General features: G+C 35.2%; 1 protein-coding gene across 2 annotated transcripts in view; it reads right to left on the bottom strand.

Moving 5' to 3' along the window:
• EIF2AK4 (eukaryotic translation initiation factor 2 alpha kinase 4) overlaps window positions 1–24,375 on the bottom strand; it is a 38,785-nt gene that overhangs the window by 7,062 nt on the left and 7,348 nt on the right. Inside the window, exons 5-33 of one of the 2 annotated variants that reach the window (XM_035539299.2) lie at window positions 23,916–23,996; window positions 23,266–23,414; window positions 21,725–21,837; window positions 20,567–20,724; window positions 19,604–20,139; window positions 19,115–19,224; window positions 18,393–18,550; window positions 17,629–18,041; window positions 16,812–16,881; window positions 15,609–15,689; window positions 15,012–15,134; window positions 14,428–14,532; window positions 14,067–14,124; window positions 13,288–13,367; window positions 12,510–12,611; window positions 12,012–12,062; window positions 10,676–10,912; window positions 10,039–10,114; window positions 8,239–8,360; window positions 7,026–7,075; window positions 6,767–6,935; window positions 6,086–6,202; window positions 5,288–5,353; window positions 4,608–4,778; window positions 3,912–3,986; window positions 3,681–3,788; window positions 2,852–2,980; window positions 1,737–1,823; window positions 463–575 (exon numbers count right to left, since the gene is read on the bottom strand). In XM_035539299.2, coding sequence (XP_035395192.1) covers window positions 463–575; window positions 1,737–1,823; window positions 2,852–2,980; window positions 3,681–3,788; window positions 3,912–3,986; window positions 4,608–4,778; window positions 5,288–5,353; window positions 6,086–6,202; window positions 6,767–6,935; window positions 7,026–7,075; window positions 8,239–8,360; window positions 10,039–10,114; window positions 10,676–10,912; window positions 12,012–12,062; window positions 12,510–12,611; window positions 13,288–13,367; window positions 14,067–14,124; window positions 14,428–14,532; window positions 15,012–15,134; window positions 15,609–15,689; window positions 16,812–16,881; window positions 17,629–18,041; window positions 18,393–18,550; window positions 19,115–19,224; window positions 19,604–20,139; window positions 20,567–20,724; window positions 21,725–21,837; window positions 23,266–23,414; window positions 23,916–23,996 — 3,908 coding nt within the window. Of the gene's footprint in view, window positions 1–462; window positions 576–1,736; window positions 1,824–2,851; window positions 2,981–3,680; window positions 3,789–3,911; window positions 4,047–4,607; window positions 4,779–5,287; window positions 5,354–6,085; window positions 6,203–6,766; window positions 6,936–7,025; window positions 7,076–8,238; window positions 8,361–10,038; window positions 10,115–10,675; window positions 10,913–12,011; window positions 12,063–12,509; window positions 12,612–13,287; window positions 13,368–14,066; window positions 14,125–14,427; window positions 14,533–15,011; window positions 15,135–15,608; window positions 15,690–16,811; window positions 16,882–17,628; window positions 18,042–18,392; window positions 18,551–19,114; window positions 19,225–19,603; window positions 20,140–20,566; window positions 20,725–21,724; window positions 21,838–23,265; window positions 23,415–23,915; window positions 23,997–24,375 lie in introns of both variants that reach the window. The other variant, XM_035539298.2, reaches the window with a different exon arrangement.

Below are 24,375 nucleotides of genomic sequence, written 5' to 3'. Positions count from 1 at the left end.
ACTTGGGCCAGCCAAGGCGTGTGGGAGTCACACTTTCATTTTTACCATATCAGCACTGCCTCAGAATGAAAGGGACTTGCTGCTTTCATCCTTCAATTACACAGTGCGTGAATGTAAATGACTTCTGTTCAGTAACGGGGACTTGCAGGCAGTCCTGCCACACAAACAGTACTACTGTTCTAGTAGCATTCCAGCTGGATGGCCACACGGTCTTCTAATTTTTGAAGCTCTAAGGATGTTTGAATATAACAGCTCCTAGGAAAGTCAATCTCTTAATCTCAATGAAATTCTATAATCAAGCTTTTTGCTTTCTTTTCCCCTCAAAAGGAACTCAGCAAAGTTCTTGTTTCTTATTGAATAAAATTAAGTTTTAACTGGGCATATCTTAAAAATTATTTCATTTAAAAAACAACCATTCATGTCTAATTTTGACTATTTGTGTACACGTGTTTTGCTACTTACCTACTACATCTTTCATCACAGATTTTAGTTTTCATTTTCTGGATCAGGTGATCTAATAAGTCAGATTCAAAAATCCTTTTCTCCGTCTGTCTGTCTTTCTCAAAGGATTTCACCTATGATGTATTTCAGTGATTCTTAAGATTGTTGATTCTTAAAATGGCATATGAATAAACTTCTCAAATTTAATCAAAACCAAACTGGATTATTCACCCATTAAAGGTGAAGCAGTCAAGGGAGGAAGTTGTCATCATTACCAATCAATCACAGACAGTTAAATCTTTGATCTTATATATTTTTTTTCCAACCAATTTCCTCCGCATTCCCAAAGCTTGAACTATCTTGTCCACTTGTATCTAATATGTGATAAATAATATTTAACAAATTGGTTCTTAGGTGCAAATACTGTATTAATAAAAGCGTATTTGGTTTGGGGCTTTTTTTATTTTTAGTTAAGGAATTATGTTAGAATTAGGCTCGCCTTGCAGTTTGCAAAGATTACACTCAAACATTCAAAACTTAAAATATCTATCTTTACTGGAAAGAGATTAACCAGTCACAACAGCATTCATCTCATTAGTGTGTTCTTTGTTGATTTTGCTTCAATAAAGTCATATTTAAAATAACACTCTGTAATAGTCCTGTAGAAGACAAACACACATCTCATTCTCATAATCAAAATCTACTTCTTCATATAGTTATTGCACTTATTTGCTCTCTCTGTTGCAATGAGAAGGCAAGTGATTAACAAGTTAAGTAAAAATTATTTTAGTAACTCACATTAACTAGATGACATGGCCATGCCATCTCCTGTCAAATTATTAATTATTATTTTTTTCCATCAAAGACTGAATTTTAATTAAAAGAAAAAAGATCTTTTTTTTTTTTCCAAATGATCCAGAATCAAAGATATTGTAAAACTTTTGACTTCTAAGAAGGTACCAAAACTAGAGGCTGCAGAACAGATATAGTACAGAAGGTGATAGGTAATTCAGGTTTTAACACAGTTCTATCTTTCTGTCTTAACCTTAACTTACAGAGAAGAACAGCGTGGTTCAGACTCTTTGCGTGTTTGAACAACAGTGTAGTGAGGAATAAGAAGCTGGCTTTTTCAGAAGAACTTTCTGGTACTTAATAACCAAACCCACGTTTACCTGAATTCCATCTACTTAAACGTTTTGTAGAAAATATAATGTTTATGATCTTAAAAAAACAAAAAATGTAAAACAGACTATCAATCTGAAATAGCACTGAACATCCTCGGCTACCATGCTTACCTTAACGTGACTTCCTTCCTTATCTGACACAAGAGCCACATATGTAATCCCAGAGCATCGGCAATATTCCTGCAGTTCCTCCTGGGACTGAAATGGGAAGATGGGAAGGAGAATGGAATGGAAATTTGACAGATTATAAAATGATCACTTAAGTCATCAAAGTCTCCTGTCTTCAGTTAGGAAAACTCAATATGCAGCAGTTACACTGAATATAAATGCTTCTGAGCAAGGAAAGCTTTATTAACAAGTCCAGGAGGTGAAACTTCATTTTGGATTCATATGTTCAGGAACGTTGGTTCCTTAAAAATTGAAATGGAAGTCTACACTAGGCAGTCTGAATTCCTAAGCCCTGTAGTCCTAGTTCCCATGCGGAAAGACTATCTGGATCCACTTTATGGGCAAGACATGCTCAGCAGCACAGCCACTGTCCTAGCTACAGTAAACTACTACTTCCTCCTTGCCAGCTGTCCTCACAAAAGAAGCACAAGTAATGCAGGACAAGGGAAATGCAGTTGAGCCTCCTTTCAGCATGGATAAAGGTGCAAGAACAGTCTGCGGAGCACAGCTGCCCTCAGCGTAGACTTAGCCTGTCATGCATTTCAACAGATTCAGAAGATTCTTTGAACCAAGAAGATCTATGAAGAATCTGTGAAGGGTCTGTGAAGAAGGTCTATGGAGATTTGCCCTGCTGGCATCTTCATCTCACCTCCTTTATTACCTTCACTGGTACAAAATATGATTCTGCCTTGAAGCATCCTCACTTCACTTAAAATGAGGCCGCTTAGCCCTGATTTAACTAATGTGATTTCCCCCCCCTTGATTTCAATAGGCCTTGGATTCTGCACTCAGGATTTAAAATGGGGAAGCTCACTTAACTCCTCTGTGCTCTGAGATGCACATAAAAGATCCTCCAACACACTTTTAAAGGCTCTGGTAGCTAGAGAGGAAGAGCACTGCAAGGCCAGTGAGACCTTCTTAACATTACTGTATCTAAGTAGCACTCTGCATTCTCAGTTTTATGAGTCTGTGATTCAAAAAAAAAAATGAAGAAGGATGGTCTCAGTCTGTGTTAATCTTAGAGTAGAGCAATATACACACGTAGAAGGAAATTCTACCTGGGACCAGTCGTACATTATTTCAGCTGGAATTCCTGCAGTCCAGAGTTTCTGAACAATATTGATAGCTCTACCCATGGACATCTGACCAACACTTACAACCAGCAGGTCACATGAGCTGACAGAAATCTGAAGGAAAAGTGAAAACAAGGGGGACAATAGTAACCACCAGACCACCTTTTTACCTTCATAAGGCAGTTAAAGTAACAAAGAAGGATATATATACTAACATTTTTCAGAATGCATCAACCTGAAAAGAGGGGTTAGATTACCTCTTTTTAGAGCCACCATACTCCTAAGCATGTTTAAAAGGTGCTGAAACTTAATCTTTGACAAAAGGCAACTGCACGTCCTGCCAAGCATGCTAGCCATTTCCATTCTTTCCTTCTCATTAAACTTAGCAATGTTAACTTATTCTTATAAATAAAAGTTAGTAAAATACATATTCCACAACCAAACAAAACTGTGACATATCCAGTCCATTTCCTTAAGGTTCCTTCCTCGTAGGGGCAAAGTAACAATAGCTAAATACCAACAGTTGTAATTTTTCATCTGAAACAATGCTCAGACTGAGAAAAGTGTCTCATTTGAATTAAAAATCAAAGGGTATAAACCTGAACATCTGCTGTTCCCCTTACTTTATTAAATAATGCTATGTAGAGAGACACAGAAGAAAACAAGTCATCTTGATGTTTTCTATCTATTTCAGTATGGTATTTTGGAACACATCTGAATCTGTTATTTTTTGCCTATCTGTGGTTACAACTAGGTTACTGAGCAGTCAGGAGTAAGCAAACAAACAACCACACCTCCCCGAAACCAAACTTACAGAATCCTCCATATTGGAAACAGCAGCAGTTATTTTGTCTATAGCTATGCTGACTCCAACAGCCGAAGGAACTGGTCCTACTGTCTGTGGCCCTCTAAATTGTGGAATCTCAAAACAAGACATAAACAAAATAGAAGAACCAAATAGTTATGTCTGGAAAATGTCAAAAAAGGTTTTTCATCTTTTTCACCTTCTTTTCATCTAAGTTCATTAAAAGACATGTGCACATACCAGATGATCATATCTGCCCCCTGCAGCAAGAATTTCAGGCACAGTTCTTTGTCTTCTTTTGATGTATGCTATAAACTGAAAGATAATACCATTGTGTTGCTGTATTTTGTAAACTAGTCCCAGATTTATAGAAACCTGTAAAAATAAAAATGAGTAAATGAACAAGTCCTGTACCAATATTACTGGTTAATGTAATTCATTTGCTTTTAGCAGCATGTATTGACAACACTGTTCTCACATTAGGAAGACATATGGAAACACTATCTCCAAAAGCTTAAAATCCAATTAAAAGTAAGGAAATAATGCTTTAAGCTTAATGCATCACAACAGAATTGTAACACAAACTCCAAACAGCAAGCCTCAAGGAAGGTGGAAGGGGATGCCTTCAGTTATCAGCTTTCTACATTTTAAAAATATTTGTAGTTTATTTCAAAATCTAAAATTTCTTTATGCTCTGGGTAATGACTTCAGTCTTTGCTGGGAAGGAAATCTCTGTGCAGTTAAGACAGAAATCAATCCAGAGACTTATTCTTAAAATGCATCTCCCAAAATCAATGCCAGTATTATTACTTGTCATCAAAAGATATTTTGGTGTGCTTTTTCTACTCTAACATATCATTAGTTTGTTTCATGACAAATTACATGGCCCAGTAGCCTACAAAACAACAAACTTATTAGCAGAGGGTTTTTACAAACCTGAAGTTTTATTCCAAGTTGCTTTAACAGAGCAATTATTTCCTCTAGATCCTTCATGCCATGCTTCAACAGCTGAGTCACACCTGGCTTTTGTTTTATTGTTGTGTTTAAAAATGGAAATACATTACTTGCTTCTCCCTTCTGCTCAATGAATTTGTAGAGTCGAGAAAGCTAAAAACAAAAATCAAATAACAATATAGATAGCACGACTGACAGTGCTCGTAACAGGTCACATTTATAAAAATATGCATATTTGTCTGTGTGAGTGAAGTATCGGCCTTTTTTTTCCCCTTGTTTCTCCTAGCAACCTATCAGAGCACCCAGAAGTCAACCTTAACTCTCTTTAGGCAGACTTGCCAACAATTGCAGACAATTTTTTTAAAAGTTTCTTTCAATTTCTTTTACTAAATATCACGCTGTACAGTGTTCCAGTTACCCTTTCACTCTTTTCATAATACAAAACACATTTAAGAGAAGACAGATGCATGGAAAGTAGCAATACTGCCTTCAAGAGAGAACTGAGAAAAAAATCAAAGTACTTCCAAAGAGACTAATCTATTTTGGACAGTAGATATAACAGTTGATTCCTCTCACTCTACTTGAGTAAATTTCAAAGTCAGTATAATATTCTGGCTTATGGCAAGTTTCAAGGAATTTAACATTGAATTAAAATTACTTACACTATTTGATGAGAGAGAGAGGTTACAGAATTTGGCTTCTACTTCTCTTTTAGTTAGCTTTTCAGTCTGCAGGAGAAACAGATGCAAACATATTCAAAACAACTGGGTTACAACAAACATTATTAGTGCTGAGAAGAATTAAAACATAACTTTCCAGTTCTTTTAATTTAAGGTTGTATTGACAAACTTCAATCATACTGTAAAAGAGTGAAAATGATAAATAACACACTTTCCACTTATCTCTTAGCGAGGTCATATTGGGCTTGGTTCAAGAAACATACAGAAGTAAAAGCTACCAACTTTTGTTGAAAAGCACTTCTGCATAAGTGAATACAAGAATGTTTATGCAAATTAATATAAACCCCGAAAGAATAAAATTGAAAAATTAAAGAATAAAAGTAAAGAATTAAGAAATATACATTTTGTGGGGATTTCAACTCTATCTTAATTATTCAAATGAATTTAACCTATTTTCTCTGCATGGTGGAAAAAACCAAAATGTTACTAATATACATTTTGAAGTTTTTATTGAATGGCCTACCAGTTCTTAAATACACAGGTGAATAATTCTCTCATAAATACAGATTTTAAATTTATCTTAAAACATCCCAATCCAGAAGTAACAGAAAAGTTATTAATCTAATTTTACAGCCCAAAGATAGTGAGCCATTTTAAGTATCAAAAAGATGTTCCATTTTATGCTGGCAATGCTCTGTTTCTCATTTTTAGAAATTGCTCCACAAAATAAGATACCCTAAGTGATGATTACAAATATTAGTTTAATATCCAATATCTTACCACAGCATCATATAGAATGATGTAAACTTGATTGAGTTTATCCTCTGGTATCCCACAATGCAAAAGTATAGCTTTCAGTAAGGAAGTATGGTTCAGGTAAATACTGTAATTTCTTTCCTAACAAAGGGGAAAAAAAAGACAGAGAGAAAGAAAGGAAGAAACAATCAAACAAAAACGTTTTATTAGCACTCTAATTTGCTTAAAAAAAAAAACACAACACAACAAATCCACCACAAACACCCCTAAATGCATGCCAACACAGATGTTTCTTAAACCTTTAATAACTTCTCCCATTGTTCAAAAGTAACTCCAGACTTCTTCCATCACCTTACCTTCCATTTATAAATAAAGAATGGCAAGGTCTTTCCCATTCTACAGTAATCACTTGCCTGACAGAAAACAGGCATTATTTCAATGGCACTGTAAGGATTCAATTAGTATTTATGATACATACAAACCTTTGCTTCATTTTAAGTTTACCTACAAAACACATTTTTATTTAAATGACAATGCTCTATACCTGACTATTGACAAAATTTGTGATCACAAAGTTCTATACTCATTAGAGTACCTATCCTTTTTGAACACAATAGATTGAATATTTACTTAATTAAAATTTTAGGATGGAAAAAGAGCAAAAAATAGTAAAAAAAAATCAAAAAGTATTATTAGAGAATCTACCTGTAGTACTGGAAACTCTTGAATGATTTCTGAAATGGCATAAATTGTTTCTGCTATAGGCAAAAAACTATTTCCAGTAGATGTAATAATGTCAAATGCACATTCTAGAAGTTCTTTGGGGTGACAGCGGTCTAACTTCCGAGGTCTGAAAACTCGCTCTATACAGTATCTAAAAGAAACATTGAAGAACAAATCAGCATCTTCAGTGTTCGCTGTCATAAAGCAGTGCATCTATGCAAACTGTCTTTAGGTCCCTTACCTTTTCAAGTTTGATATGTTGTTTCTAGCTACAAATCTTGCAAAAGGAATCTGAAAAACAGAATACATAAAAATTGTGGAAACAAAACCTTCAGTCTGGCTCTGCTTTTAAACTGGAGATTAATTACTACCACGTAGTCAACACTTCTATTCTCACGTGTAATAATGCCTTAAGTATTTGCCAAAGCCAAATAAGATCAATCCTCTTTGTGACAAGCCTTAAAAGAGGGCAAACCAAAAAAAAAAAAAAGTTCCCTAATAGCTTGGAGAAGGAAACAAGGACCTTTCTTAAGTACCCTAATGAATGCAAAATGCATCATCATAAACTTGACTATGAGCCTATTGAAACGTACTGGCAGGTATTTTGTCGTTTAGATAAAGATATAAAGGAGTATTTGTTTAACAAAACTTTGGCCAACACATTTTCCAAAACAAGCAAGTCCAACAGAAAGATCAATATTGTAGATCCCACACAAGTCCTTAGCTGTGAATCACACTGTATATATAGCTTGATGTTATAAACGCAAAGGAAGGGTGAGTCACATTGACCTTAAGTTAATAATATGGAATATAAAAGGTCAGGTTCTTTAACTGTCAGTAATAAATGAAAAAATAAAACTTAAAGCATTTAGGCTTTAATTAAGTGCAAAGCAATTAACTACACCAACATTGCATTTAATTGGGTAGTACTGAATCACAGACACTAAAATTTCAACTGCACATACAATTCCTCTCCAGAGGAGAATGACCCTTTACAACATATGCTCAAGAGGAACATAAAACTGGGCAGAATGTTACATACATTCTCTAGAAAGACATATAAATAAGGGATAAGAATATTTTCACTGGCCATGGGAAAAGTCCCGTGTCTCATATATGTGCAAGAAAAAAAATAAAAGCAGCAGTGACATCTACCACATTTATAATATGGCAATATTTTCACCTATGATTAAAAAAAAAAAAAAAAAAAAAGGAAGGAAGAAGAAAAGAAAAAAAAAAAAGCATATTTCTTTTAACAGTTCCAGCTGTGAAAACCAGGAGGACTGGTTTTCTGAGCACTAAGAAAAACACAACAGACACTGAAAGACAGACTGCTTCAGCAGTAAGAGGAAGTATAAGCATAAACCAACTTCATGACCGGTAAATCAAAGGTATTGACAAACACCACAGCACTCTTCAAACCCAGCTTCGCCTGCAGAGAAGACACTACTTACTCTGAGGTCATAAGGAAGCATAACAAGCATCCCACTGTGATCCATGAAATATGAAGCTTCGTTATGTTCGTACAGTTTTTTATTTCTAGGCATGAGCAGAGGAGTATGCAGCTTGATGGCTCCTACACAAAAATAGTAAAATACTGATATCTCCCATTTCAAAATTAACATCTGCTTTTTACAAGTTTATATCATACCCTGCAAGGTTGCTTAATCTCAACCAATACTTTTTAAAAACTGCATTATTTTAAACATCCTTAAATGGTGGAAGAGGAAAGTCTATGAAAGAAACCCATCAAACAAACTCTGATATTCTATCTTCCACCGTTCTTGGAATCAACAGGCAGCCCTCAAATAAACAGAGAAGTGCCAATTCCACAGCCCCTGCAGAATCCTCACCTTGCCCTCCCTCTATAAACACCACTTTTCAGAAAAACATGCACATGGAACAAATTAAAAACTCTACAAATAGTGGTAGTACTGTTTTGGTCTAGAGGCACTTCTGTAGGGAACAAATATTGTTCAAAAATGTATCCCATTTCTCCAAAAATTGCCTCAAATGTTTGTGGTTCACTTTAAAATCCTCATTAAATACCTTTTTTTTTATTATTATTATTATATTTTGCAACCATCTATCTGTATGAATCTAATCCTCAAAGGAAACTCCACTATAAACGACAGAATCACTAATCATTCAGAAAATACTTTCTTGTTTTAAATTCTCTACTGACTCTCAGACAGCTACTTTATTATTGACGCTTTACCAAAATCTTCAACTAGATTTCAACACAAGCATTAAACCAAACCAACCAACCAGAAAGAGCCCCAAATATAAGGAAATACTTCTAATCATTGCAGGTAGAGATAAAAACTAATGGAAAACATACTTCCCCCCCTCAAAGTCTTCTTCTAAAAGACTGAAAAAAAATAAGTCTCCGAACTGCTGACAAATGCTTTCCAAAGTTTGGCAAGCTTTAAATGGAGGGGAAAAAAGGTAACTTTTTATTTCACTTCAGGTTTCTGTTTCTCGTATTTTGTATTGCCAAATCCTTATCATGCTTAATCAGATTATCTACTACTAGTGTATCTACTATGAAATCTTCCAGTTTCTATTTTAAAGATTATCCACTTTTATAGAAAACACAATTAACTCCTATAAAACAATATGAATTAAAACATTTTGAATGGGACAGTGTGTACATAAAATTATTTTTTTTTTTAAAGTAAGAAAAATTAATTAAATACTATTACTAGTGTCTGGATAAAGTCATGGAAAGAAAAACCATTGAAGACTATTAAACATCATGACACCAGCTCCAGCTCATTTAGTTCCTGAACTGCAAATCTAACCGCAGTATAGCTGAAGGCACTACTATACACTTGCTCTGTTTTTAAATTCTTTCTTAAGGCATTCGCATTCTGGCTTTGTTTGCAGGGAGGTTACTATGCACGTGGATGCTTGGTCTCTCACTGCAGAGCTATCCCCATACTCATATCTACATTTTACGTAGCACTCTGTACATCTAAAAGCTCCCACAGACTCATCAGAACAATGAGACACATTCAAAGACATAATTAAGATTTTGTCTGTTCTTTCTATGGAAAATTTATATCATCCAGATTTGAAGTTAACAGCTACTGGGATGCCAAAATAACAGCAAAAACTATACAAAATTTACAAATGATATGCAACTCCTGAACATACTTTGTGACTCATGTGATAGCAATAAAACCATTCCATTCCCTTGAATCCATTCAGTCATGAAAAAGGAAATGAACAACTTTTGTAAACACACCCACCGTGTCTTTTAAATATCCGGCTGACAATCTCACATACATGCTGCTGTATCTTGGCTGCCCAAATAGAAAAACTACCCTGAAACCATCACAAATAAAAAGTACATATATAATTTATATGCGATGAACACTCTATGTAACATAGGTAATAAGTATTCTGCTGTCTTCTCTCACTATAATCAATTGTAAAGTTTACAGTTTACACAATAAAAAAAACTGCAGTTATACAAAGCGTTATTTTAGTGTGTTATCTTGTATTTTGATTTGGAAAGATTTATGAGCTTACAGACAGAGAAGGGTTACTTTGGCACCATTAGAAAGGGAAGAAAATAGTCAAAAGGGAAGAAAATAGTCAAAGCCCAAAATTTACATTGGCAATCAGATGCATTAGTTTGACAGAAATTAAGAATAAAGCTTGTTTTCTTCACTGAAGAATGAATGTAAGGTTAAATGGGAAGTGGGTATTCAGCCCCCATAGTACAGATTTGTAGCTTTAAATGGGAACTAATGTGAAGGTTAATCTTAAGAGATTGCAATTATCTCAAACATGCTTTGGGTTTAACCATATAAACTTCACCTTTTTTTTTTTTAAATCCAATACATGAGAAAACTCAAAAACATCCCCTTAACACTTACAAACCTTCAGCATATCACTGTCATAGGTATAGTCTATAGCTGGAGATATACGCTGTGAAAATATTTGACTCATCATAGTGCGGTATGCCTTTCCATCCACATTTGCTAAGGTATGGTGGAGTACTTCATGAAGCTCAGACTCTTCCATTTGTGGTGGTGGAAGATGTTCACTTTTTAACAGCTCCACAGCTGTTGGTCGTGCTGCAGGATCATGGTTCAAGAGCCATGTAATAACTGATCTCTACAAATTAAATCAAAATTTTATAGTTTCTTTCATGCTAGCAATATTTACAAAAACCTTCTTAGACACATCACATATATGGAACTATACATGCATCAGACTATACAGGAAAAAAAAAAAGAAAGCAGGGTCTGAATCTTTAAGCTGGGTAATTCTTTGCTTACTCTAAGTATCTTTTATTATGGTATTATCTGAATAAAAAAACTACTAAAATTATTAGAAATTTGTTAGTCCATTTAGGTCTCTAGGGGTGACAAAAATACGTAGTGCCTTTTGTTGTTCTATGTTATACAAGCTCTGGCATTTTACTAACAAAGTTAAGAGAAAACACAGTCACATGCATAGGTTTGAGAGTTACAGACACTAAAAAAAAGAGAATCTTCCCAGCATATTTTGGTAAACTGTACAAAAGGGAAATATTTTCATGGTACTAGTGACAGACAGATTGCTGTTCCACTAGCAAAACAGACAAAAAGTTAATTCTAATGGTTAATGAAATAGTCCTTGCGCAAGGAAGAATTTTTCTTAGATGGTTCAGAGGAAATTACACTGCACCTTATCACTTCATTCCTCTGCCATGGAGGCATTAACTAAATACAATGAGACAAAAAGAAAAAATAAAGAGAAACTCTATTCAAATCCACTGAGTTATTGCCGAATAATCCACCGAAGTTTCCCAAAAAGCTCTTGGTAGCAATTTTCAAACTAAGAGTGTCAATTTAAGCTGTATATCTCTTCCTGTTCTGTGGCATGGATCTCTTTGTAAAGTTTAAATTAAGGGTTAAAAAAACATAGCTGCTATTTTTTTATGCCTAAAAAGTAAAAATTGTCCATGACAGCTTAAAAGATACATATATATGGGTGAACTATGCATTTCTTTATGACTGCACTCAGGGAATTTTGTGGATAAGCATATTTCCACGTCAACTTTACGAATTCTTTTTTTTCCTTTTTTTTTTTTTTTTTTTCTCCTCACTTTGTTCTAATAACAGGTAATAACAGCTTGGCAGAAATTACTAATTTAGACTTAAGTGGGAAAAATAATAATTAATTCTTCTTGACAGGGAATACCTACTAGTTAAAATGCCTTCAAAATTACCTGCTTTGCATGCTTGACTTCGTCAAAATCTTGAGGAAATACAATATTGGGCTATAAAAAAAAAACAAACACATTTTAATTTGAACAGTCAGTCCAGCTTATGCAAGCTGGTCTTATTTTTAAAATATGGAAATATTTTTAATCAGAAAGACCAAGCATTTTTATTGCCAATGGGGGAAAAACAAACAAACAAACAAACAAACAAATACATGGCATATTTAGATTGAAGAGCTAACAGAAAGAAGAATGTTACTGAAATGCCTGAAATACTGAATACTGACTGATGTTAATAACGAAGAAATCTACATTACATTCAGAGAATGTCACTAACAGCTCCAACTTCATCCTTTCCTTTGTATTACATATTTTAACTTTTTTTTTTCCTTTAAAAAAAAAAAAGCACTCCTCATGGAAACATTTTTGCTATGTTTTGCATCCTCTTCCTTCTCTTAAACTATCTGATGCACAGAATTCAATCTTTTATACCTGTACACTTACCAGTCTTAGCTGACTAAGAACAAAGATCCTTTCTGATGCAGTACTCATGGGGTGGTAAGACATTTCAAAGAATATTATACCCAGACTGAATAGGTCCACTTTCTGTGGAAGACAAAATGGAAATCTAAATGCAGTACCTGTGAATTTTCTGCCAAAGATGACAGCAGAGAAACATAATATTTTGTTTAAATTTCACATTAGAGAGCATAAGAGAGGTGTGGGTTGGCTTTTGTTGTTGTTGTTTAATTTTTGTTAAATGATGCAATCAATTAAGATTTGGTAGACTTCAGTATCTTTTATCTTCGCAGCACTGCAATGACATAAAGGGCTCTGCTTCACTTTGAAATCATTCTTGGTTTGAAATTCAGCTGATTTCTGTATATAAACAGAATCCTCCGTAAAGAAAAAAAAAAGTACTGCCACCCCCCAAAATCACAATCTAGGAATCCAGGAGAGCAATATAGACTTCAGATGATGACATTTTACTTTAGCTAAAGATTGTAAGATTTCTAACCTATTCGCTTACAAAGATCCACCTTTCAACTTCAGGTAGTTTGCATGTAAACACAGTTAGAGCACAGCCCAAATAACTGTCTTGCCTTGCCTACATCCTTCCACCTTGGTCCCACAAGAATATTTCTCATTCCCTTGATTATCTCAGAAGTCCCACCACATCCTTTTCCATCTCAAATTCACCTTTGTTGAGCATGAGTGATGTGCATTGTACCTAGTACCTCAGATTCCATGCTGCCTTTTTATTAAGTCTACTTAATCATACCTGATTATATGTAGACTTAGTGTTTCCTTGGACCTCTGGACTGACATACAGCGCAGTACCAACCATTCCTGTCAAACTACCTACACATCAAAAGATAAAAGCATTAGTTTCAAGACAGCAGGAAAGAAACGCAGCATCGAAGTCAGGAAATTTCACTCATCTTTTGTCTTTGTTTCTTTCAGGGTGGAATGCAGTCCTTCACAATAGATAACCAGTCAAGAACAGTTTGCAAAACAGTTCTTACCTTCATATGTCAAGTATACGTGTCTGTCTATACTATCTACATCCTACCTACTGCTTTACAGAACTGTAGTAGATCAGCACATGATACAACTAAATCTCACAATACACTCATTCATCTTAAGATACACATATACTAACGTTTTCTCAAAACAAAAAATTCAGCCTAACAAAACCAATAACAAAACCAAACAAAACTCCCTCAAGTCTTGAAATTGTCCTACACAGTTAAGAGAATGTAAGTACAGATAGAACAGATATACAGGATCTCTACGTAACCCACCATAATGAAAGCACCAGTCTGTGGCAGAAGGCTAACAGTGGAAACAAATTCAATCAGATAATTGGCAAAACTGCTAGATTATATGTAACATATCCACCCAGACGTTGGAATTTTTTTTTTCCAAAACAAACAAACAAAACACAAACACACAAAGTCATTTTCAAACAATGACTGTAAGTTCTAACAGTGTACACAATATTGCAGAAAACAGAACTTTGCTTAAAATCATTTGAAGCAAGCTACTATGTATACTAACCTGATGGGTCAGACTTAGCAAAACTATCCGAGTGATTTTCTTCTTGTTTAGAGATTGCCTGAAATCAGGAAAACAGATATATTGTACATGGCACTTGAAATGCTGCTGTTGGCTTTTCTTGCTGCTTTGGTTTGCAGTACACAATTTAATTCTAGACTCTTAGAAATAAAAATATTTATGGCATTCACAATAAAGTCTGATGAGCATTATTTTCTATTTTCATGTATATTCAATGTATATTCATATAACATTACATGTAATATGTAATATATTCATGTAATATTACATGGAATCACGTAATAATCATGTAATATTACAACACAAAATGAAAGTTGCTTCATTCACTTTCAGCTGTACTCACTGTATTTGCTGGATGATCTGTAGCTAAACCAAAATCACCAATTTTCACATGATCATCGGAATCTAAAAAAATGTTCACAGGTTTCAAGTCTCTGTGGATCATTCCCTGTTATAGCAGGAGAACAACAAAAAAAGACCAACAGCATGTGAAACAAGAAACACAATGCAAAATGTAAGTCTTTATAGTAGACTGAAAAACAGTATTACATAATTTAATTATTCTATATAGAGTGGAAAATTTAGTGCATTAAGTCACTGATGATTAATTTTGAAGTAAGACTAGTCACTAGGCCAGAAGATAGAAACAATCTTTAGTGCTAATAGGTACCTAATGCAATGTTTTTAAAGGTAGTTTTTTTTTATGACAAAAGGAAAGATTTGAAGTGAATCATTACAAAATTCAAATTTATGATAATACATTCTAAAGCCCTAGAACTGAATAATAATAGGAAGAATAAGGAACAAAACTTGCTAATAAACACAATTATACAGAATCAAATGCTCAAAATTGAATAGAGTAGAGTAGAGTTGAATGTATCGTGACATATATATTATGGACAGGTCATAACTGTCATACTTACTAACCTTTTCATGGATGTAAGCTAACCCATCTAAAATTTCTCGGAAAAGCCTCCAAAGCCGACTGGTGTCTTCATATAATCCTTGGTCAATGGTATCCCTTAATGTGCTCTTTTCACAATACTCCATCTTCAGTTGTGCATATGTAGGGGAGAGAGGGAGAAAAGAGCAGTTTTGTTAAAAAGAAAAAAAAAAAAAAAAAGAAATCATAAACTTGCGTATGTGAGCATGTTAATGCCTGGTTCTATAAAACACATTTCAGAAGCAGGTATCACCAAAATATTCAGCTGTTTGGAATTTTCTGGAGAGATGTATTTTAGCTAGAAAACATGAACTCACTTATGGGTCCTATGCCATTTTCAGGGACAATGGTACTAGCTTGTTTAGTAGTCCATTCTCAAACATAAATGTTATAAACAAGATGAAAGCAGTCTAGGCATAATCCATGTTTAAACCAAACTTCCGAGTATCTTTGGCTTTATTTTACTTGTATCCTTAACTGATTATATTATGCGTATGCACAGCATGTGCAAACAATCATATAAAAATTTAATTCCATCTAGTTGTGCCTCCCTTCCAGACCAGGGCTACAGGCAGACTAACCTGAATGTACAGGTAATGCACTGTCTGAATGACTGGTATTCTGTCTTCTTCGTGGCTACTCTTTTCATTGCCTTCTTCATCCTGTGTCACAGTAAAAATAACAGAAGAAATAGCTACAGGAAGCTGTCCAGAGGTTTTTTTTATGCATACTACTATTCTTTAGTGGGTAGAACACATTCATGAAAACTCGTCTTCTATGGCTGGGTTTTAACATTAGCAAAATAATATATTGACATTTTTATAACACTGCTGCTTCTAAATCTGCTAGAAAAACAGGTATGACCCAACTCTCACTTTCAAAAGTGAGAACGAGTAACATTTTTGTCATAATTAGACACTGGAAGAAAAGTCTTCCAGAAGGTCTGGATAAAATCTAAATTTCAAAATGTGTGATGTTTAAAACAAACAAAAAACACCGCCTTTGAAACTGCAATATACAAAGCGTATCTAGAAAAATGAATAATGAAAAAAACACAATAACTTTGATATATTATAGAAATCCTCTCTATCCTTCCATGATAGTAAGTGTACTGCCATCGTATTAAATATAGGTTGAAAGCTTTGTCATGCCAATGTACATTTCAACAGAAAGAAGAAGAAGATAAGCATCCATGGTAGCATTTTACAAATCATCAGGATTGGCAATGACAGATTCTACATGCTGTAGAAAGTTCTATGTATTATCTTTCTAGTGATATAGTGGTCTGACTTTTCACTAAAAGTGTTGTGATTCAAAATCTTAAGAACAACTAAAACCTCACATACATTATGCTGACCTCTCATCTCTCTTTGACTGCTACAAACACGTCACCACTTTGAGAAAATGGCTAGTATGAGCAAATACACTGCTTTACGTCCCCTAAAAAGAGAACAGAATTTCAACTTTCGTATGATGTAAGGCAATCCAGATGGTGAATTGATAAATCATGTACATATATGTCTTAAACTTGCACTAACCAGGCTCATGACTACGAAATGTGACTCACATTTAGCTCAATGACACTGTGAGAAACAGAATCCAGATTAGTTGCATCAGGTATATTTTTATGTAGCTCCTGATGGGACATTTGCTGTCATGAACATAACCCTGTATGAGCCTGTGTTTACACAAAACATGAAACAAAACCTACCAACCAACCTGTTTGCTTGTCAAAGACTATTTTATGATCTTAGCATTTTCACTAGCTTTATCTTTATACTTACTGGAGGATGACCTTTACTGTTTTCATCCTCGTTATCAAAAATTATTTCACTTTCGGAGTCTGTGGTTGGCCTATTTAAAAAAAAAAAAAAAAAAAGTTTTGGTATTCCTAAAGTAAACGTTACCAAAATATTTATCATGAAACCTGAAGCGTATATTTGCTGAAAGAAAATAATTTCCTTCTTTTAAGTTTCTCTTGAAGGACCTATATGCCTTAAACAAACAGATGGGAATAAAAGCATCCTGCTTGCAAAGCTGAATTTCCTTCAACAGCTCAGTCTCTTAAAATGGAGGCATATATTTACATCAGTAAAATTTCATTTCTGCCTTCAGTAAGAAAAACTGAGGTAAGTTCATTTATGATCCAATGCTTAAACAACAGCAACAAAAACACATGTGAAAGAACCACTCCACACACAGCGATAGGTATTGAATATGTTAATAAAATCAAAAGAAGAAAGGAGGAGTTAGGTATTTTTCAGGATTTTTAATCTCTCTGGTATTGTTTATTAAAAACGTATGTCTTAAGGTTGGAAGATAGTCTAACATAAAAGTAAACAGCCATGCATTCTGAAACAGATGCTAAGAAACTTCTAAAAGCCTAAGCCAACATCTTCCTCTTATACTGACAGTTTTTAACTACAAATTTTCCTCTCCGCGGCTATCCAACTGCTGGCAAATACAGTAATTTATTACCAGAGGACAGACCGAAAATGCAGTGATTTGCCACTGACACAAATGAGAATGATAAAAGACACAAGCCTGGAATACTCAGCCATGCTAGTGTTCCCTACAGAGCTAATAATGAAGACATCTTACAAAAACGAATGTGAGAACACCCCATCGCCATCATCATCGTCATCATCACTGGACTCCTGATCAGCTCCGCTGAACTTGTTGCTGGAGGATCTTTCACATGAAGTACTCCACTCAACTGAACTTGTCAGAACTGGGGGAGGAGCATTGGCTTCCACATCACTTGACTCCTCAGTGGTAAGGATGAGATCTGCTTTGGTGGGCACTCTCTTCTCTTCAGGTGTTTCAGATGATGGAGCAATGGGAGCAGGACTTTCATGTTTTTCTATCCAAGCATTGTAATACCTCACAATATTTTCATGGTTCAAGCGGGAAAGTAACGTTACTTCCCCCTTAATCCTCCGAAACTGCTTGCTGGCAGTGTTTATGCGGATACGTTTAACAGCATAATAGCAACCATCAAGCTTATTTCGCACCTGCAAAATTCGAACATATCTGAAGTCAAATGCTTATAAACGCTCTACCAAATAGAGTCAGAAGTAGAATAACTTCATGGAAGTGGGAAGTTTTCCCTCCTCCACCTGGGAAATGACTGCAATTCAAATGCAAACTTCCCCATACTGATGGACCTCTCCCTACGATCCCAGTAATCTCTAACAAAACTTATCAGCCTACTCAATTCCAGATAAAAAAAACACAATACAGGTACAGGACACTAGAAAATCATCAACAAAACCAAGTAAATATTGAGTACACTGTTTTGCTTCAGAGAAAACAAACACATTCCAAAAAGGATTCAATAGTGGGAAATAATTTTTATACCGTACCTTGATGACTGCTCCAAAAGCTCCTTTGCCAAGTAATTTTAGCTCTTCAAACTCATTGTAATAGCGTGAAAATTGTCTCTGTGTCTCTGTGAAGAACGAAGCGCTGGATATCTGACCGCTGGGTACAACTGTTTCGATGCAATCTACACCTGCTGAATCTGTAATGTGGACATCATGGTTACCAGCACTGGTACAGGGGTAAGGCGATAAGGCACTAGGCACTGTCAAACAAGCATTAGGAAGAAGATAAACCCTAAATAACCAAGTACAACTAAAACGTAAGATACGGAAGTGCTCTGCTGAGTAGAGTTAAGCTCCGGTATAAGAATAAACCTTAATACAGTGTTTCATTACCAACGTTAATTATACTGGACAAAGTAAGTAATTTGAACAGAATACAATGAAGGAAGACATCTCACTGAAACACAATCTTCTGGGAAGAAAATAAAATCTGACATTTACATGATGCAGAAGGCGGAGGAATTTCCAGACTTAATTAAAGCATCAGCTTTCTCTATCGATGAGGAAACAACAGTCAGACCACCCCAGCTAGTCATGGACCTATAAGCTGCTGTGATCTTTAACTTCTAGATTAGTTATTGCAAAGCACTTGCACAAACACAATTTTGATGCTCAAAATTGTACAGCCCAATTTTTCTGTTACTGCAGGCATGTGGTCCAGTTATTACTTAACAGAATACAGAAAGAACCGAGTTTCTCACCATCTAGATTTTCTTCTGCTACAGGTGTTTTCATTTGTGGAATGTTTATGAAACTATGTTGTAACAGCTGCTGAGGAGTCCATCTTTCCTTATCTTCCAAGCAAACACATCTGTTAGCAACCCAAAAAGAGAACTGTTCAAAGAACTATCCTATATCAGACCTAAACGTTCAAACAGATTTCTGTTAAGGAATGATCACCTTTACCAATTCTGATGGAATCAGAGGCAAAGAGAGACTAATGACTTATCCACACAAAGCTGGTGGCAGAACAGAGCAGAAGAGAGCACCAGATCTGTTCTCCTGAATCCCAGATTAGCAGCCTGAGCCTGGAGCAAGAAAACGCCTCTTCTCTAAAAAACTACGACTAGTGACACTACGACTAGTGGGGATTTAGCTGATCTTTTGAAAAACTGTTTGAGCCTTAAAAATAAAAAAATAAATAAAAAATATAAAAGAGAAGAAGATACAGGAATGCAGCAAACACGTACTTTTCCAGAAAGTCTTGGAAGTCAGCAGGTAAATTGCTAGGAACAGCAACTGGATATTCCTTCGTTACTTGGCCCTGGCTGAGTGAAAGCAGAAGCAAGCCCAGACTCCACACATCTCCTTTTTTTCCAGGTTTGCTGGGAAGAGCATCCTCACTAAAACGAACTTTGGTCTGCTCAAAAACATCTGCTTTGCAGATATCAGCTAAGCGCTTGGAAATGCTGTAGTCTGTCACCTTGATGTTTCCTTCAGCATCTACCAGGATACTGGAAGCACAAAGAACTTTGTGCACTACTGAATTACTGTGCAAGTAGTCGAGAGCTGACAAAATCTGGGTCACGTAATGGCGCAACTGCTCAATTGGAACCGGAGTCTCTTTGTGCAAGTAGGTAGAAAGGCTGTAACCACTTATGTGCTCCACTAAAATGTCCACCACAATTGAATCATCCCGTTCTTTAAGGTTCATACATATATAATGCACTATGTTTGGGTGACTTAGCTTTGTCAGTGAGCTGAACTCTGTCTCTGCACCCTGAAGCTGTTAGAGAAAAACAACATAACATGCATTGTGTCATATTTCATGAACACACAATTTATAAAATAGATAATACAAAAAAATATATACAGTATATGACATCCTCATCCTTATGTGAAAAGAATGCATTGTAGACAAGGGGCAAGAACGACTCTGGTTTCTGCCAGGCGCGTTTGATTTCCTCTTTCTTCAGAATTGTAATATTTTATTATTTTATTTATGCATACTTGCAAGTACACTTCCGTGTAGTTGTATTACTTTAAATGTACTTCTGAATACCCCAACATGTTAATTTTCCTCTGAAGTGGAAAACTCTGAACTTTTCAGGCTCATCACCACCCTCCCAAGCTTAACATAAATTAGCAGTTTTATCAAAAGTGTTGAACACCCCCTAAACATTATCAAGCCAAGTGCAACCTACGGGCATTACCTGCTTCTTACACTTCTCAATCTTTTCTCTTTCATGTGTTGTAAGAAATTTTCCCATCTTTTTTTGCCAGTGTAGAACCCACTCATATACTAAAACAAAGTCTCCACCGTGAATTTCCAATGCATTGTAGACTGATTTACCAAGCTGTTCATCCTTGCCTATATACGAAGGGAGAGAAGAGGAAGACAGTTTCTCTTTTTTCCTAAAGGCTTGACAAGAGCTCCTGCAAATGCTAAAGAAACACTGCTTTCTACAATTCTCGAAATGTAGAACTACTTACAACTAAACAAAATCTGTACCTACATGTGGCCTGAAAAATATCAGCTCTGACAAATGTGAATTCTATGTAGATAAAATAAACTAACACTAGTCAAATGAAAACTACAGCATATTGGCAGAAATTGCTGCGCATTTTAAGAATTTCAGGTTTCAGTAACTGAATACTCTTCCTGCTGAACAAATGCCAAACTCTATGGACATAACTGTTCATCATCAAACTGCAATATAATAAAATTATTTTTGCACCAGAGATTGCTTATCCTGCCACTGAGGAAGCGCTATGTTGAAAAAGAACAACAAAAACATTTTATGGTCCACTTACATGGCACTCCATGGAGGCCTTTCATCTCCAAAAGTCTCCTACTCTTGCATGTATTTAGTGGTCGCTAAAACTGCTGCTTTCATCCCATTGCTATCAGCAGCAATGCTGGGAGAAAAAGCCTGTATCCCTAACCCTGCTCTTACCACTGGTTTCACGTTTCCGAAAGTTAAATGACTTCTTGCTTGGTGGCAATGTGTATTTGACAAGCTAGCTATTTATTTAAATTTAAAAAAAATCTGTTTGGGGAGTTATTTTAGTTATGAAGAGAATATAAAACGTTGAGCAGGTGTTTTTTTGGTATTGCTATTCAGTTAAGTAATTGTTTCAGAAGAAGCAGATATTTACTTAAAATAATCTTAAGAAAATATGAAATATTTATCACAAAGTAATTTTGCTTATTACTCCCTCCCAATCCTGGCTGTGACATTTCATATTCCACAACAATATTCTCTCTCCCTTGCTACTCTGTACCTGGTAACATTGTTCAAGTTCTCTGCCCCCCCAAAAACAACAGCTTCCAAAACAGCATTTCAAACTGCAAATATTATTTTGCTTACCTAAACATTTTCCTTTATGGACAGTAAGTTGCCCAGCACTTGTGCTGAAGTTCAACACCTCGTAATTGCTGGTGGACTCTTCATTATTACCAACAGAAAATTGGCGTTCTCGTCTGCAATGTGGACAGAACATGTTTCTCTGTCTCAAAAAAATATTGTTGCAGTCCCTAGTTCCTAAAGATATCATTTCTGCGATGGGATTAGTTTTCAGACACTTTTGTATCCAATTATAACATTCATCAAAGATACTGAGTTGGTGTAAACATAAACATCTGATTAGAAATTCAGCATTTTACAAACAACATTTTGCACTGGGTGTCTAAAATCAAAGCCAGGAATTGAATCAGCAAGGAGTTCAATCCAAACCTTAAAACTTCTGCAGCTGAGGATGACATCTTCAGTTTGGAAAACATAATAGTAGTAACAACAACAACCACCACAACAAACATGTTACTGCTCTGAAAAATACCTAAGTATGTCTTGATTTGTATTATCTTTCAAAATATAACAAAAAGCAAATATATGCAGTTTTTTAAAGATATTCCAGCTTTAGCTTAATTATTTTTCCCAACTTAAAATGGGTTTGCCATTTGCTTCTACTCCTCTAAATTAATCCTGCAAGGAGAAAGTTTTGCAAAAAAAAAAACAGAGAAACAAAAAAACCCACACAAAATGCCAAAACAACAACAAAAACCAATGAAGTGGTATATTCCAAACCTTCTCACATGCATGTATGGAGCTGCATTTAAGATCAGAAAGAACTCAAGACCACTATCTCAAACCAACCTCCACTTCATCTTAGTACCATCTACTTCAAAATAGAAGTATCACTGTTACACAGTGGTTCCTCCAAATAAATGCAATTATGTATAGAGATCACAGGAGTATATGAAGGGTCATGTAGAAACTCCTTCAAAATACCGAATTTAAGAAAAAAGAAAGTACATACATCGGAGATGTCACTTCACTAGAGTTGTATAAAGAACAATATACAAAGAAAGCATCTGGCCTTCTGAACTCAAATATATTTTATAAATGAAATTAAAAACATTTAAAATAATCTTCTGAAAGTTTAAGTCCCAGTAGCCAAAATTTCAGGCTTCATGAACATACAAACCAAGGGCACCGCTGTCCTTGTAAAGACAGACCTCAGAAAACTAAACAGGCTTAGCTTTTGCTTAAATCTACAGATACAGTACCAGGGCACTTCTAGATCATTTCTGATTATTTTTATCATTGTTAGAATAAGTAACTCTGCCTTTCTGTATTTTTGTTAAGAACACAAAATGCAAAGAAGACATAATGTAAGAACAGTTGTGTGGTAAGTCAGTATTAGTCCATTGTACATGTTCAACGTTAAAGCATAGTAACGCAAACTTTTGAGACGTCTTGTTCCACAAACACAGACAGCATCTCATTTGATTATACTACGATTAGCAATGAGATAGGAAAGCGGATTTCTGGATTATCAAATACTATACAGAAACAACTGTCAAATACAAACTGCAACTAAAAAATCCACATGCAAAGTACATACATACTTCGAACGTCCAGCTGAATTTGGGCGGTGTTTATTATTTACTCCATGTTCCAAACAGTTCCCATTCAAACTGGAAGCAACTCTGTACCCTGCAGTATCTCTCCTGTGAGAATTTTCTTGACTTGTCTGAGCAGCTATTTCCAGACGTTCCTATAAATCAGGAAAAATACCGGGTGAGTACAGAAACTATCCTCAAAATATGTGGGTATACTTGACTATTATTCTATAAAGTAATCTAGATCACAGAAGAAAATAGGTTTCCATAATAAATGTACAGGTGAAGCTGAGGAAGAAGTGCTGAGATTCAGACAGCACATTTCAGCACTGTCTATGGGCAGGAACGTAAGGATGCTTTGCAATGAAACTGTTGACACATTACCACACTATTCTACGTCTGTTTAAAAATATTCATCTCAGAACACTAAAAAGATTCCAATAAATTATTTTCCCTTACAGTTAGTTTTATTTCAGAAATAAATTCCATGAAATCAAGAACAGAAGATGCTATTTTAACCTAGATCTAATAAAAGCACCGGATGAGAGAAGATATCAAGAACAGTTGAATCACGTTATTCTTTCAAATTTCTGTGTGCTACAGAGTTGACAAAAAGGTACTGCAATGTTTTTGGGACACCTGCTTAGAAAGAATACCTGTTTGGCAATCTCCTTCTTTTTTCTTTCTTCTCTTTTCTCTTCCTCCCGTCTCTGAATCTCATTAAGGATTTCACGTTGCTGAAATGAATTTCAGTGCTGTTAAACATGCAACAAACACTATGTACAATGCAACTGCTAATCTTACCCTTTCAAAAAAAATGTTAGAGTATTTGTAGATCTCAGAAGAATAAAATTAAATTATATTAATAATAAAAAAAACAACTGTTAAGACAAAATACCATCAACTGTATGATGAAGGTGAACGGAATTCAGACAAAATAACTTCTACTGACAGATCCAACAATAAAGTTTCATACACAGAAAAGATATTGAGAAATAAGCCAAAAAGTTATTTTTAGATTAATAGCTATTATGTCCGTATTGCCACAATGTGGAGATTTCACACCACAATTCTCTCTGTGACCGAGATGAATGTCCTCACTTCTAGTGCAGAATA

The sequence above is a fragment of the Cygnus atratus genome, chromosome 5, assembly GCF_013377495.2.
Source record: "Cygnus atratus isolate AKBS03 ecotype Queensland, Australia chromosome 5, CAtr_DNAZoo_HiC_assembly, whole genome shotgun sequence".
NCBI lineage: Eukaryota > Metazoa > Chordata > Aves > Anseriformes > Anatidae > Cygnus > Cygnus atratus.
Note: the sequence above shows the minus strand (reverse complement) of the source record. Positions and strands in the feature narration are given on the sequence as shown.